At 33.4% G+C, this 16,100-nt stretch overlaps 2 protein-coding genes across 4 annotated transcripts in view; both read right to left on the reverse strand.

Moving 5' to 3' along the window:
- The window catches only part of LOC124359492 (pre-mRNA-splicing factor 38B), a 49,710-nt gene extending 45,483 nt beyond the window's left edge, over positions 1-4,227 (reverse strand). The window contains exon 1 of one of the 2 annotated variants that reach the window (XM_046812261.1): positions 3,882-4,227. In XM_046812261.1, coding sequence (XP_046668217.1) covers positions 3,882-3,906 — 25 coding nt within the window. In that variant the 5' untranslated portion in view covers positions 3,907-4,227. The remainder of the gene's footprint in view (positions 1-3,881) is intronic. The other variant, XM_046812260.1, reaches the window with a different exon arrangement.
- Positions 4,228-10,524: 6,297 nt separating this feature from the next.
- The window catches only part of LOC124359493 (UPF0605 protein CG18335), a 39,239-nt gene continuing 33,663 nt past the window's right edge, over positions 10,525-16,100 (reverse strand). For both annotated transcript variants that reach the window (XM_046812264.1, XM_046812263.1), the window contains exons 13-15: positions 15,870-15,939; positions 15,256-15,481; positions 10,525-10,648 (exon numbers count right to left, since the gene is read on the reverse strand). In XM_046812264.1, the coding sequence (XP_046668220.1) occupies positions 10,582-10,648; positions 15,256-15,481; positions 15,870-15,939 (363 nt within the window). In that variant the 3' untranslated portion in view covers positions 10,525-10,581. The remainder of the gene's footprint in view (positions 10,649-15,255; positions 15,482-15,869; positions 15,940-16,100) is intronic.

The raw sequence follows: 16,100 nt of genomic DNA on the forward strand, positions 1-16,100 counted from the left end.
ACACACTATGTGTTATGTAAAATAGAATGAACAAAGTAATATCTACACTAAGAATAATATATTAGGTTGATCCATATCGCACGAACAGAAAGTATATACCATATTTATATATATATATTTCTTGGAGTATGGTTACTTCTCTAACAGTCTTATTTTCTGTTATGCATTTAATTTTCACAGTAAGTTAAACACAGTCTATTCTTTCTAATAATGTAGTTTTTTAGGTCCTCAGTGAGAAAACTATTCCAAAACTAGTGGCCTCCAGATAATACCGAAGTACCATCATATATTTCTACTCAAAAGGATTAACAGAATACATTAATAACGTTGAAATTAAGATTGGTAATCTTAAGCCGTTAACTTCATTGATACCCCTTGGCCCTTACTCAAATTATGACCTAAGTTTATGTCCATACCATATCTACATCTATGCATTTAGGGCTTTGGCATCTATGGCGTTAACAACCAATATAGCAAATCACGAGTTTCACGTTATTAACCTATTCTGCTCATCCTCCTGAACAAAAATATATATGGTTTTAGGGGGTGGAAATCATAAATAACTTTGCTTTTTAATAATTGAAATGTAAATTACATTTGTGGTTATATTTGTGTATTTGCATCTATGACTTGTGTATTATCTATGATTTTCGGAGTTATCTGCTCCCGATAGTTTATCCGAGAGTTTTGTGATCAGAACAGTTTAGTTATGCACCATCTACCGGTCCGTTCAGTCTATACAAGAATGGCGTCTACTCGTACTACTCAATTGCAGCTCATTAACTCTAATACATTTAATTAGTTTTGAAAAATTTGTACATGTTTGATTGCTGACTAACTTAAGCAGTTAAAATACTATACCTACTAAGAAATTAATTAATTCCTTTTTAATTGTTTTTTCCCCAAGTGATATTATACGTTCATTGTGTAATCGTGTGTTTTTAAATCAAGAAAAGCTATTTCTATACGATTGGAAGTTACCACATGGTATGTAAGTCCATAGCACGTACATATGAATTTATAGTTACGTTAGTTTTGTTTATTTACATATTAAACAAGCTTATGTGTGTTTTTTACACGATTTATTGTTTGTTGAAAGTTTGATTCAATTTGGATGCATTATTTTCAATTTTATTTTTACCCCACCAAAAACGAGATTCATGTGAATAACCTATTGCTATTAATTGTCCTTCTGGACAAAACAATAAGATTTTAGGGTATTAAAATGACAGGTAATGAATTTTAGAACATAAAAGAGTAACTACTTTTCTTGCAAGGTAGTAGGTTAGGTGAATTTAAGATTCGTGTTTGTTCAAGTTGCGTTCTGTATAAAGCAGTAACAGCTGAAGGCATTCGTGATCAGACCATTTAGAATTTTACATTTTACTGATACTGGTACTACCTTGAGGGAGGTTTTTTTTTATGTCGCCCTCAGTGCAGGGCACATACCGAATGTGCTCCAGTAGCCCATGCTGATGGCTAGAGGCACTTGTGTTAGGCTGATATGAACTATTATTCTTAGTTCTAATTTACAAAAAAACATCTTTTATTAGGGTCAAGTTTCCCTGATTATTATTGTTATTTGACGATTCAAAATATGGTTTACTGGCTCATGTCAGTAGCAACCAAAAATAGATTGACGTCAGATCATAACAAGACCCGCAGAACAATGAAATATTACTCTGTACGAGAAAAGTAGTACCACTTTTATAGTAGTTCTATACCTTCGTTATTTGTTATTTCCACCCATTGAAACCTTATATTGTTTTGTTCAGGAGGACAATTTTAGCAACAGGTTAATAATGCCAAACTCGTATTTTGTCAGGTTAACCGTTTACAATTTACCGGGATTTCTAGATTTAAAAAATGGCGAAGAATATAAGAGTGAAATTCTTAGAGGTTGAGGAATGGAATACCTGCAGACTGTCTAGCGAGCGGTCATAGAGGTTGAGGAATGGAATACCTGCAGACTGTCTAGCAGACTATCTTTGTAATTGTTTGTATCGCAGAGAAGTGCATCTGTCGGCTAAGAACCCTTTCCTCTATTTCACAAAAGCGGTTGTTCACAGCTATCCAGGCAAGCTGTAAGTTAAGTATTGTAAAGGATCTCTAACATGTGGTCCAGGTTAAATTTGGTTTTCTTATTTTTAATGCTATTGTTGCATTATTTTGTTGTTGTAATGTGTTATTCATGTTGTTGATGTAACACACACTTTCTAATTTTTCTTGTGGGATTATTATATAATATCGAAGATGGGCAATATACCGAATCGTTCAATAATGACGATCAAATAACGAGTGTAGGCTGCTTATTAAAGTCTCCTCTTCGTTGATTATATCAATGAGTATAATAATTAAATATAGTTTTGACATTTTTTATAAAAAAACTGGGTCCGCTTATCATACTCAATCTAAACCTTGGCCTAGCAATATACCGACTTCATTTGGGCATTAAATAATTATCCTATGTTTAGGCTTAAAATAATTCAATATGCCTAATGTGGGTAATTATCATATTAACCGCCGGGGCGGAAAAATACGAGTTTTGCGTTCTTAACTTATTGGAATCGTCCTATATAAAAAAAAGTATAAGGTTTGATGGGGTGGAAATGAGAAATAACGAAGTTCTAGAAAATAAAAAATTAAATAACTTTCCAGTAATATCTCCATGTTCTACATCCACGTCTAGCGTCACGTGACCTTTTGTGGCCAATGATTGAACCTCGTGATGACGTCATCGGTTGCGCCGCCATCTTTGCAAACGTAAATGAGAAATTACAGAAATGAGCAGAATTTTGATCAAAATTAATAATGTTTTTCTTAATTTCGAGAAAAAAATTAATTACGAGTGCCTCCGGCCACCGAAGGTGCTGCCGAAGCCCGCGCTGATGTCAATAAAAGAAAAACATCCCTCGAGATAGTACCTATCAGTAAAATATAAAATTCTAGAGGGGCTGATCAAAAATATAAATTGAAATGTAATGCAAAGGCAATTATGTAAAGTTTAAAAACTAAATAAATCATGAAAAACTCAAATATATAGATGGATATTAACAGAGAACACTTACCATTAGTGTGTTGGCGGATATAGCTAAACAGCAGCAACAAAAAAGTGGTCTATTACAACGAAACGACACAGTCTCCCGGTTTAAAAACACCACTCGACCGCACGACGAACAAATACACTCATTTTTAAAAATGCCCTGTTCTATTAAAAAAGAGATAATTTCGTTTCGGTTAAAACGTAAGCTCTTTACGTGCCCTACGAAACACTCCGACACACACAATTCACTAGGGTTGGTTGAACTAGTGGATGGTTGATTCATCATTGTAAACTCACTCACTCAATCCGACCTACTGAACACGATATCTTGTGTAGAACTGACCTATGCCCCGGACAACTCAGATAACAGGTATGCTATCAGGCTGCTATCAGTCCCGGCCGCAGATAATATTCAAGTAAACAGATTATCCAGACACAGCACACAAACTGAACATTAAAACATTAGAAACTTTACCACTTATCAATATACCCCCTAAAATCATGTTATTTGTCATTTGCACCCCCTAGTACTATATATATTTTTTGTTCAGGAGGGTGAGCAGAATACGTTGGTAACGTCAAATTCGTGATTTGCCGCCCCGGCGTTTAATCTTGCTGGTACCCTAATGTGAATTGCGAGACCTACTAGCGGATTATTATTGTAGATTGTTCCAATGCAAGTGTTTCTAGAAAGCCACCCTACATAATTTGGATTTGAATTTAATTATCCTTAGATTTATAAATTAAATTTAACCTCTCAGTAGTCAAATCACAAAATTACTTAACAGATATTTATAAAATCTTCAACCTAAGTGAATAATAGTTTCATGCAACTTACCATCAATCTCATTATCACAATCCATTTTATCGAGTGGTTCGGAGCAGGCCTAACTAGTTCAGATTACCAATTCTCATCAACACCACTACACAAACATGTTGGAAGATAAGTATTTTGACAAAAACTTCACTTGTTTTACTTCATTTTTAAAGCGTACTGTCTGAAAAGGACATTTTTACTAAGTTTCTTTATAACTGGACTATAATTTATGAAAATTTCACATATACTACACTGCCCACTTATTTGTACAACTATACAAATTTATAAACACCAAAACGCAGTCAGAACACTGACTCAGATGTAGTAGTTAGATCACAAAATGACCAAATCACTGAAATCAGAAACCACCAAACCCAACTTCCAGGCCCACAACTCTCATTGCTTTGCTACATATAATTACAATGGCACTGGAGGGTAGAACCATGGAGGAGAGAATGAAATGTAAAGAAAACTTATAATGGATTGATATGCATTAGAACAAGAAACAGATATATTTAAATTTCCTAATCGATTTGGGACAGATATGGCCGAGATTACTTCAAACATCTAGGAAGCAATAAAAACGAGCTATTTGATTTTAAAATATAGTTCTAATTATTCTTGTAAAAATTAAAGTGCAAAAAATATAATAATAATAAATTAATTGTGATACATTTTGTTCAAATATAGTTTAACTATATCAGTTGAATAGCCCCTAAGTTAAATAATTGATCATTGTTTTTGAGAATTCTGGTAATTACTGATGTAACGACCCTGTTACTTAATTTTAACTAATATATTATTAAAATACACTTATATACCTTATTTAGCGGGTTTTAAAGTTCATAGAGAATACGGGTATGGGGACATAGCGGTTCACGTATTAATATATTACTATATGTATATTATCTGTTGATTTTCTCGTTTTTTTTTTTTTTTTTTTTGATAATCACTGAAGGAACGTACTTACAAAGTTTTGTCAAGTATATCTCTAGAGTAGACCTAAAATTATTTATTCTAGTGCCTCTATAAACAAACTCATAGTCAATTGGGTAATGGAAATAAAACACTTCAAATATAGTAAATTAACTACAAAAGTTTTCTGTTGTTAATCTCCCTAGTTTAAGAATTATTAATTGTTAATTATTTAATAAAGTTACGTACTAGTTACCAAATATTTTCAGGTAAAACATTAAAGCGAACATAAAATTCGGTATTTGGTGTCTTTAAAGAAATGTATCTAGTCAATTGTGTTACGGAGATAAAACGGTTCACGTATTAATTAATTGCTATATGAATGTTTCTACAGATAACTTCATTTTTGGGATAATTACTGAAGTAATGTACTTTTTACCAAATTCAGACAAGTATATTATTAAAGTCCACTTGAACACTTTATTTTAGTGCGTTTACCTCTTTGGGGGGGGGGGGGGGCTATGGATGTGTTTGGCACGGGAAAAAGTTTCGTTTCGCGTTACGGAACGTCACGCATGTTTATGTTTTCCACAAGCTTTAAAAGTAGAATGACAGCTTTAGCGAAACGTAAACAAACCCGTATATAAACTAAGTTTTTTTTTTTAACACATAAACCAATATCGCTACTTAAAACTTTTATTTTTGTGAGGCCTTTAGATATAACATGTGGCTATCTTCGTTAGACACATAACAAAAATATATAGGTACAACAAGTAAATTGGTTTTAATATAGTTCAACATATGTGATTTTAATATTAATTTGTCCTGTGTGACGTAGGGTGTAAATAAAATTAAATCATTACTGGAATTATTCTATATAAATTTTAAATGTTATTTTTGTAACCTTCGTGAAAGTAATATTGAATTGGTTTGGTCCATCTTCTTGATTAATTAATAAATCTTCTGTGTTTGTTTGACTTATGTAAAATGACTCCCATGAATTTAAATATCTAGGTGTGTTAACGTGTTTTAATAGTTTTAGGGGTTTCCTTTGATATAGTGTGTCCAGTATTTATACAGTGGTGTGCAACGGTCGATTTTTTTCTGTTGAATTTAATGTGAGAGCAATGTTCTTTATATTATCTTGTATGAATTTTTCGTCTTGTCTATCCAATGTACTCGTATTTTTGTTGCAGCCATCACATTTGAATTGGTATATGCCTGATTTATTAATAATTTCTCATCATCTTATGGATTTTTCAATTTATCCTTCAAGTTGTTGTTTGAAAAGTGACATTTTTGTTTGTATGTTTTTGAATGATTGTTGTACATCTTTTGATAGATTTGTCCATGTAGTGCTAATCCAATTTGTGTTTGTGCCTTTAATTGTTTGTTGTTTTTGACTTATCATAGATGGCCTTGCCATCGAAAGGCCTCACAAAAATAAAAGTTTTAAGTATTGGTTTATTTGTTTTAAATGTAATTAAGTTAACAGTAGCCAATACAAGCTCCAACTTCAGCATTTTACATAATTTAACGTTAATGAAAAATCTGTTTAGAGGAATTAAAAGGGAAATTTAAATCACAATAACATACAACTTTACATATAATAAGGAAAATAACGAAACGTTTCTCTAATCTAGAAGTGTTTTACCATACACTTTTTCAACTTTTCAATCAGTTTAATCATATTATTATTGGCGTAAATATTGTCCGAAATATCGCATCGTCTAGATTTATCCCTGCTTCTGCAGACTTTCCTACGTATGGAATTTGTCAGGTTAAATTACTTAAGCTCCAATTTGAAAGCTGTAAAAATTTACAAAATCAATTCATACTCTGCTATTAGTAGCTATGTTGACTTTAAAACACTAAAAAACTTCCAGCGCCAAAACAATAGTTGTAAAGAGAATAAAATATATGGTGGTATACTGGTTTGAATAAATCTACCACCTTAGCAGTATGTAATGCACATCAGATTCTAAATTGAATTTCAGCACTGTTAATATTAATTCTTGTTCCAGTTCACTACTAGTTTCGTCCTGACGAGATTTAACAAAAGGATTTTAAATAAATGAATTAGATCTATTCTGGCTAACAAAGCCTTAGTGCAATGTAATCCTGAAAAAAATTTAGCCTTTCTGTTGATTATAATTATAATCTCTACTCAGTTACATTGGGGCTTACCTTACACCTGCTTAAAAAATAAATTTCGTACAAGCAGATTTAATTCAACTTTTTCTGAAGAAATGTCAAAACCATCAATTGACTTTTAAAGAATAAATTAAATAATGTCCAACCATAAAAACCTAAGAACAATGAGATAAGAAACGACAATAGTTGCTATGTTTACAAAATATTTAGCAAGGTTTTATTCCAATTTTTGTATTTCTTATTTCAGTTATCAAGGGTTACCGATGCTACTAGGCGTCGAAAGAGATTCACTTCTCTACCTGTAAATAGTAATAAAGAACTCAAGAACCCACAATGTCATTTTTTGAATGGCAATGAAAATAAAGCTCTCCACTTCTTGAGCCATGGTTCCTCCAGAACCTTGGAGAGAGTTGGTAGGAGAGGCATCGGATGACAACTCTCCAGGGTATGAGGATCACCTTCGCCGTCTTCCAAGGAGCAGGGAATTGTTGGAGCTGCAAACAACGAATAAATAAGGTCATGATTCAAAAATATACTCCAAACTTGGAGTCGTCGAAAAGCCGGTGATCTGATGTTGTTCAGACCGGGTGCTTTTATAGGTCGAAACTTTGAGAGGCCTTTGAAGATTTCTTCCTCGGTAATGGGAGGGGGGAGAGGTCATTGTCCTCAATTCACAGTGGAGGTAGCTTCTAGGAATGCCTCAACTCTCTTGAAGTGTTGGTGGTCAATCACTCCTGGATGTGGAGAAAACTGATCCTGCATGCACCCAACGAAAACTTCTGCCTTTTAGCAGCAGAGTACATAAGACTATTTGGTTCACGAAGAGGCCTCTCTACACTCTTGTCTGAATAAACGGTTTTTGCAACTCGCCAGAGCGAGTAGTTTTCTAGTTGAAACAAAACCCTTCATGTAATCTTGTAATGAGGTTGGATTTTAAAAACAGTGCAGTTTTCTAAATTGTATGGATATATATGTTGTTATTGAAAATTAAAAACTAAAATAACATCAATAATATTAAATTTTGACAGTTGTAATACATGAGTAATACAGTCAAGTTCATTTTCTTGCTTTCCTATCTATGTTCGTTATATCACACTGTTTCCTCGGTCTAGTCCAGGAATTATATCAGCATTCATATACCTAAGGAGTATCGTATACATCATCAGTGAGAAATGGTTGCAATGTTTACTCGACGATTTTCTGTCATAAAAATTATATTTAATGTTTCATGTATTATTTGTTATTCCACTTGCATATTCACTGCGCTCAATTGTTTCCTCGAATTGTAGTCACGGAGGGAATGGTTTGTTTGAATCATGCTAATGCCCAGTCCCTTCGTTTTTTTCCTTCCGCTACTGTAAATATACCGTTCCACAATGCGTAAGGAAACCCAATTCAATACCTGATATGAACACATACATAATTTAGTTCGTTAAGTAAAATCCAGAATAAATGAATTGGTTTGTCTAGTTGCCACGCTTAATTCTAAGCTAGATTAGTAACTACGTAATCACAGAAATAGAAAACGGCGTTAAAATTATGCTAATATGTACTCACTACAAATGTAAACAATTTTAAAATAATAAACATTGTTTACAAAGAACAGTTGATTAAATTAAACAGGCACTTTGAACTAATATTTCGCAACTGAGAGAAGTTGGAATTTTTAATTCTTTCGAAACCAGTGGGGTGCAGCCCGGAATGATTTTCGAAATAAGAATAGTCATATATTTATCCAAGGGGCCCTAAGAGTGTCTATGTAAAATTACAATCAGTTGAATAGTTTATGCTTGAAAGCAAAACAAACAAAGGCACTTTCGCAGTTATAATACTACTAGCAGCTACCCGCGGCTTCGCGCGCAGTTTTGTAGGTTTTCCTCTTGTATGAGCACTTCTGGTTTGAGTGAATTGTATTTTCAATGCCGCTATTGAGTTTGCCCTCTTCCCATGATCAAGAAAATAAGTAAAAATGCGTGTATTTACGGTCATTGTAATTTACTCACATGTTAGTATTTTTTGTTCCATAGTTTATTTTGCCTCTTTCCTCATCAAGAAAATATATATACATACACAGCTCTGGTAAGCCTACTTTTGTCAAAAGACAACTATTTAGGTTTCATAACATTCTTTAAATGTAAAGTGAAAGTTAGAATACATGTTCACTGATATCTGCACTGCTAGCACCCGCTTCTTTGCACGCAATTTAGAAGGCTTTGCAATCGTATGACCACTGCTAGTTCGAGTGAATTATATTTCCGACGCCAATGTTGAGTGTATTTTGTTCCCATGATCAAGAAAATACGTCAAATAGTGTATATTTATGGCAATTGTAATTTACTTTGTTCTTACTACATTTAGTTCCGTATATGGTTTTGCCTTGTTTACCAATCAAGAAATATATATATATATATATATATATATATATATATATATATATATATATATATATATATATATAAATATTATAGAAGCCTACTTCTGTCCAAAGTAAACTAAGATAGGTTTATATAAGTTTTTTAATAAATTTTATAGGAACATTGTATTTTAGATCAAATACTTAATATTAGATAAAAAATGTATAGCTAAAGTACATTAACAATTACACGATGCTTTTGTTTCTTTTAAACTGAAAAATATTGTTATTATTTTAGAAATGTTAGAGCTGGAATTGATACATTTCAAACACACATACTTGTAAACTTTCATCTAGCAAAGTTCTTGCTGGCTGCTTCAGAGGGAGTTTTCGGTGTCAAATTCTGACCATCTTATGTTTTAGGACATTTTGTAAGGTAATGAGTATTCACTTAATGGCTGAAATCTAAAAAATTGTAAAAAGAATGGCTTACACATTCTCACTCACTATAAATGTAAACAAATTGAAAATAATAAAACATGTTTAGCACAGAACAGTTGATTATATTTGACAGGATCGTTCAATTAATATTACACAACTTTAGAGACAAAGATGGGATTTTTCGCTACTTTAAAGACCATTGGAGTGTAGCCCGTAGGGATTTTTGAAGTAAGAATAGGTCTATATCTATCCCAGGAACCGTAAGAATGTCCATGTAAAATTTCAGTATAATAGGCTGAGTAGTTTACGCGTCAAAACAAAATAAACAAACAAAGGCACTTTCCTTTTAATAATATTATTAAGATCAGGACTTTTTGTGTTATAAATTAGAACATTTTAATACTGTTTCTAATACAAAGATTATTTACAATAAAAGCAAAAGAAAGTCTAACTTTATATGTGTGATGTATTACATCATTAAATAACCAAAAAATTAGAATGTGTGTACATTTAAAGATATAAAACAAAGCATATCAACAGAAAACGCTGTAAAATAAAACACATGTTTACAACTGTACTTTATAAAACTATCAATATAACTGTAAATAATAACCATTTGCATTTTGAAGTAGAATGCTGGAAGATGTTTAAAACTGGTCCGATAGTTATATAGCTTGCCTGTGGTGAAAGGCAGTACTGGAACCAGCTGTGAGCAAATTATGTGGTAGTGAAAAGGTTAAGAAGTATTAATATACTGGTATGTATTTTAGTGTTTTATCAAATAACTTAGTTCATGATAAGTCCAGTTATATAAAAATATTTATTAATAATTGTAGTGACATTAGTATAAATGAGTAGTTAGAATCTATCGCCTCTGAGAGCTTTTCTAGCATCCCTTGAATCATCTGTAAACGTTTTCCCGCACCTGAAACAAATATGAATGTTTGTCATTACATGATGTTAACCAAATCTAAACTTTAAATTATTCAGGGTCCCTATCTGACCGTGAAAACGTGAATAAACCGTGAATTTCGTTCACCGAGAAAACCTTAAATAAGCCATGAATTTAAAGTACAAAGCGTGAAAATCTCTACAACTTACGATTACATTAATAACATGCGTCATCGTCGTGACTGTTGTAAGGCCTGGTTCACACGTGAGCGAGAATCGCTCAAGCCTAATTGCGATGACTCGTAGCGATCGGTCTTGGCGCAATTTACTAGTGTACCAGATTAAATAGAACTGTTTACTCCAGAGAGCGCGAGCTGGCCGACCGCTGCGTGCGGGTTCTCGCTTCTCAAATCAGCTTGAATAAGGTGTGTTTGATTTAAGTTCTTATGATATTAACATTTTTTTACTGTTACAAATGTGCGACTCAAACTTTGAACGGCTTATAATAGAAGTAGAGTGTAATTCTTTGTTGTGGAAACAAGAAACAAGTTAATATTCCATTCTTGTTCGTTGAAAGGTTTTTAGGACAATAGGTCATAACTTTTATAAATTCTGTCTTCCCCAAGCTTTGAGTGCAGGAGCATTAGGTAAAACTGACTTGTTAGAGAACACTAGAACTCAAATGGAATAAACTCTAAATTGTCTTGCCACTCTTCAGTCTGTTCTGCGTCGCCTTAAATCACGAAACAGCGAAGCATTATAACAAATAAAAAATATTCTTATTTGATGCTGTTTCGTCAAGAAACTACTACTGAATGAGGCGAGGAAGGGGGATTTGAATCACAATAGAACGCCGAAACTTGCATTGGTCGTCTAAAAGGGTCCCGCGATATAGTTGCCACAGCCAACAGCTTTTTTCTGCGTTTCGTTGGCATTTTCGGGCCTGTGCGAAACCGCTCTAAATCGCGCCAGGACCGGTCGCTGCCAGATGCCATGATTACGCTTGCGCAATTTTCGCTCTTACGGGGCCGATTAATAGTGAGAGTACAGATATGATAAAGCGGCAAATTGTATTTCCTTTCATGCTCATTATTTAACGACCCGTTGGACGCATACCGCGCCCCTTGCTGCTTCTGACGTAGCCAAGACCTAAAATCAATTCCTATTTTGTAAATGCATCCGTCCATTTCTGCACAAATCGTCGACATCGTTAGTGAGATACCGGAAGTAAAAGTTTTTAAATAGTTTCACTATTTCGCCGCGTCTGAGAAACGAAGCACACCTGTATTCAAGCTGGGTTAAGTTGCGAGAACCGGCAACAGCTCCCAAGTGCCGAAGCATAGGCTGTGTGGCGCTCGTGACGTGTTTTAGCGCTATATACTGAAATCGGCCACTTCGTGTGAAGACCACCATCCTTTTCTATTTTTATTTGTAGTGATTATAAAAACTATCAACTGTGAAATTAATATTTTTGTACCGTAAAAACCGTGAAAAAGCCGTTAATTTGATGATTAAGATTGAGTGGGAACCTTGTTATTGTAAACTGAATAATACCTAAATAATGAACAACTAAATGTTTTGATGTCTATATTTTAATATAAGAATATCATTTTGATTTTAAGAGTAATAAAGGAGTTGATAAAACATCTGCAGCACTTAGACATAAAAAGTCTTCTGCCCTGTTTCTGGATTCACGCAATATTCATGATGAGTAAGGGTTGAGGATTTGAGCCACCTCCTTAAGAGATTCATCATATAGCTACCATGAGAGAATAGTTGGACCATGCCACCTTCGAATAGGAGGTAAGCTCTGTCCAAGCATACAGGAGAGGCTTGCAAGAGGTTTTTAAATTAAGGGAGTGCTTGAAATTTTAATCATCATCCTCCACAATAACTAAAGCAACGATCGAATTATCTCTTTACCCGAATATCTTGAAATTTAGGCTTTATTTGTCACTTCTTGACATTTATTGGGTATCCCATAGTTCTACTCATTGTGTAATAACAAGAAAATGGATACCAAACCTGTTGTGTATATCTTTATGCTGGATGCTGTAAAATGGCATATTATAATAGGTAACTAAATTGTACAGAAATCACATTAATTGGCTGAGCAATAACAAAACTCACTTGAGGAGCTGGAACAATTTAATTCCTGTCTATCTGCCCGTATTATATCTCAAGAACAAACTTACCAATAAATTTGGCATGAAACTTCATTTCTATATGAGAAATGATGGGCATTGTTACTCCATTGGGTTTGGCTGAATGTTAACTCAGGGTGGTGCTCAAGAATAAATTGAACTATAAACTTGAAATTTTGTATATTTTGCTTAGCTATCACTAAGGTTCTAGCTATATTCCTCTTCTGTCTATCTACCATCTCTGTGTCTGTTTTCAGGTGGATATCTCAGGTACAAATTGACCTATAGATCCAAAATTCTGTATGTAACATCATTTCTAAACTGTTCCACTTTAATGTACGCTGATGACACAACACTTCTACTTGTTGGAAACTCTATAAAAGAACTAGCAAGAAGAATGGCTAATAAAAATCACTAAATATGGCTTACCAGTAATGCTACTTGAACATGACATGTGCTAAAGCAAATTATTATGCCCTTTTATAAATCCCAAGACAAAGCAACTACTGGCTTTTGGCAGGTGAAGCTCTGTAAGAAGTTGATATAACGGATTTTCTTAGACTGACAGTTGATGACAATCTCTCTTTGACACACTATGTTGATAAGTTGTGCTAAAAGTTAAACACTGGCCCCTTTGTTACCAAAAGAATTCACCATATCAGCGATTTAAACACAGCTAAAACAACTTATTATGCCCTTTTAAAATCTCATCTATGATATGGCCATTGTTATTTGGGTAGATACCACAGCTACCAACTTACAAAGAATCCAAATCCAGATGAAAATAATAAGAACCCTAAAAGGCCTGGGACCCAGGTCGAATCAAATCAAATCAATCATTTTTTATTTGTAATTTCATGGAGAAATGCAATGGCGTCATGGTAGTAAAGTCATATTTTATATAAATATACAAAAGTGGTTTTTAATTTTACAAATTTTGATGTTGTTGTTTTAAGTCAGTGAATTCTTTGATCGAGTAGAAGGAGTAGAAGGTATCATGAAGGATTCATGGATCTCCGTATTATGACAGTTGCAGCCCTATAGTTGCAGACATCCAGGAAGAGGTCTTGTTTGCTTAAAGAAATAAACTACCTCAAGGAGCAAACATACACCACTATAACACCCGTTACACAAACAATTATATCTTGCAGGAAACAGGATTTTTTCGGACATTTGTCATCCTTCACAATCCTTCAATTGTCAAAAACAAACTTCAAACAAAGAATTATATCTTGCCAGCACACCATCTCTCACTACATGGGAAGAAGCCGTCATACATGGGACACAAGCTGTATAACTTACGCCTAGCTGAGATCATGACACAGAAGGAAAAGAACCTAAAGACTGTGCTGAACACTGTTAGTAACCATTCCGTTCTACACGCTAGAAGAATTTTTACACTAGAATGAACAATAGCACATAAACATGGACACTCTGTACATTATACCTTTCTTTACAATGTAGCATTTTCACACAACTACATTTCTCTATAAAATTGGAAATAAAGAAATTTTGACTTTGACTTCTACTTAGGCAATATTGTATTTGATGAAAGGGAAATTCCTCTATACAATTTTTCTGAGCCTTTATGTAGCCTATCTATTTGCAGGATATCTTGAGAACTATTTTATCTGCAGAACTTCTTTCTGCAGAGATTTAGCATGAAACTTCATTTCTACATAAAGAAGAATGAGTTGGATGAAGGTGCATGTTTATCCATAGGATCTGACTGAACATCACTGAAGTCTGTCGCTCAGTAAGGTGGCAGATTTTCTGTTCTGTTAACCTAGGAATATAAAAGTGATGTTTCTTATGGCTGACTGTCTGACTATCCACAAGACATGTATAGAATGAAATGAGCTAAGACTTTAAATCTGGCATGCAACTTTAGCAAAGCCAGTTACACTACATGTAGTGTGGCATACATCTGCTTTGATGATAAATAATAACTATTATTAGTTTGAACCTTACCATTAGTAATTAGGTCTAGCAGAATCTATGTTTTAATGGTGTAATCTAATAGTATTATCCATATCAAACTTACAAGGGATGTTTTTAAAGTAAGGAATTTTTTGAATACTATATAAAAACCTAAACATAAATTTTGTTGAGGTTCTCTATACATTTCTTAATTTTTATACATAGTTGCAATATTAAGTTTAAGTACTTGTCATATCTTAAAATTAAGTTTAAATTCCTTTATACTGAGGCATTAACGTGATAAGCTCCAGACAAAAATCTGAATTGATGTAGATGCAATGCAGGATCTGTCCTAGAGTCCTAAACTAAAAAAACTTTGGCAGTCTCCCAAGTAGTTAATTTAAACTGTTAGACAGTATAGTTTTAAATATTTTACTGTAAAAATATAAAGATTGTTATAGTTACGAATAACTATTTCCCGAAAACAATGTACCTGAAAGGTAACTTTAGGTAACTAGATTGTATAATAATGACTACCAGGAATCAGTTATATAATTAAAATAATATTATCTCATACCTGAACAGTGCTCCAGGCACATGTGCAGAGTAGCCAGGCAGCAGACCTGTATGCTGGGTGTAGATTTCTCCAGGAACATCAAATGCTGGAGGATCCGGACGTGAAATGTTTGCTGGAGCCCACTCTGAGCTCTGTCTACGCCGATAATTGGTTGCAAAATCACATAACGTAGAATTGGTGTACTTTGGGTTTTCTCCATATTTTCCATAGCCATATGGAATATCATCTCCAAAACAAATAAGAAGGACATTATAAATCTATAATGAGGCTGTTATGATTCTCTAAGTTTTTGTAAATAAAGATGGTTTTCACTTTGATGATGTGAACACATTGCTGAAGTGAGAATAGTAGGTAAACTAACGTCAGTAAAATAATTTAATTTGGTATAAATTTGTTTAAAACCCAGTAGGATTTTTTTCCATAAAGTCCCTAATTACTTCAGAAGAAATAAGAAAATTGTATAACATTAAAACATAGCATGGCTTGTAAATCAAGGTAAAAAATATTTAATTTTAAGTATTTTGTTGATTTTGATTGAAATATTTTAGGATTCTAATTTTGTTAACAATGTTTGATGCAATGTAAATAGAAAAACTTAAGACGTAAAGACTTACCAACTGACTGCTGACTATGAGGTTGATGCGTGTATTGACCACCTGTGGTCTGATTTCTCTTCAGAGGTTCCTACAACACAACACTAAATTGTATATTTACCAATAATAACATAACAACACCTAAACTTTGTATTAAATTTGACATCAATATTTAAAAAAATAGAGTTTTGTAGGTATTTTGATACAGCAAATCAGTTTTATTTATTAAGCTGATAGCATTTCAAAATGTTT

This window comes from Homalodisca vitripennis, chromosome 4 (assembly GCF_021130785.1).
Source record: "Homalodisca vitripennis isolate AUS2020 chromosome 4, UT_GWSS_2.1, whole genome shotgun sequence".
NCBI lineage: Eukaryota > Metazoa > Arthropoda > Insecta > Hemiptera > Cicadellidae > Homalodisca > Homalodisca vitripennis.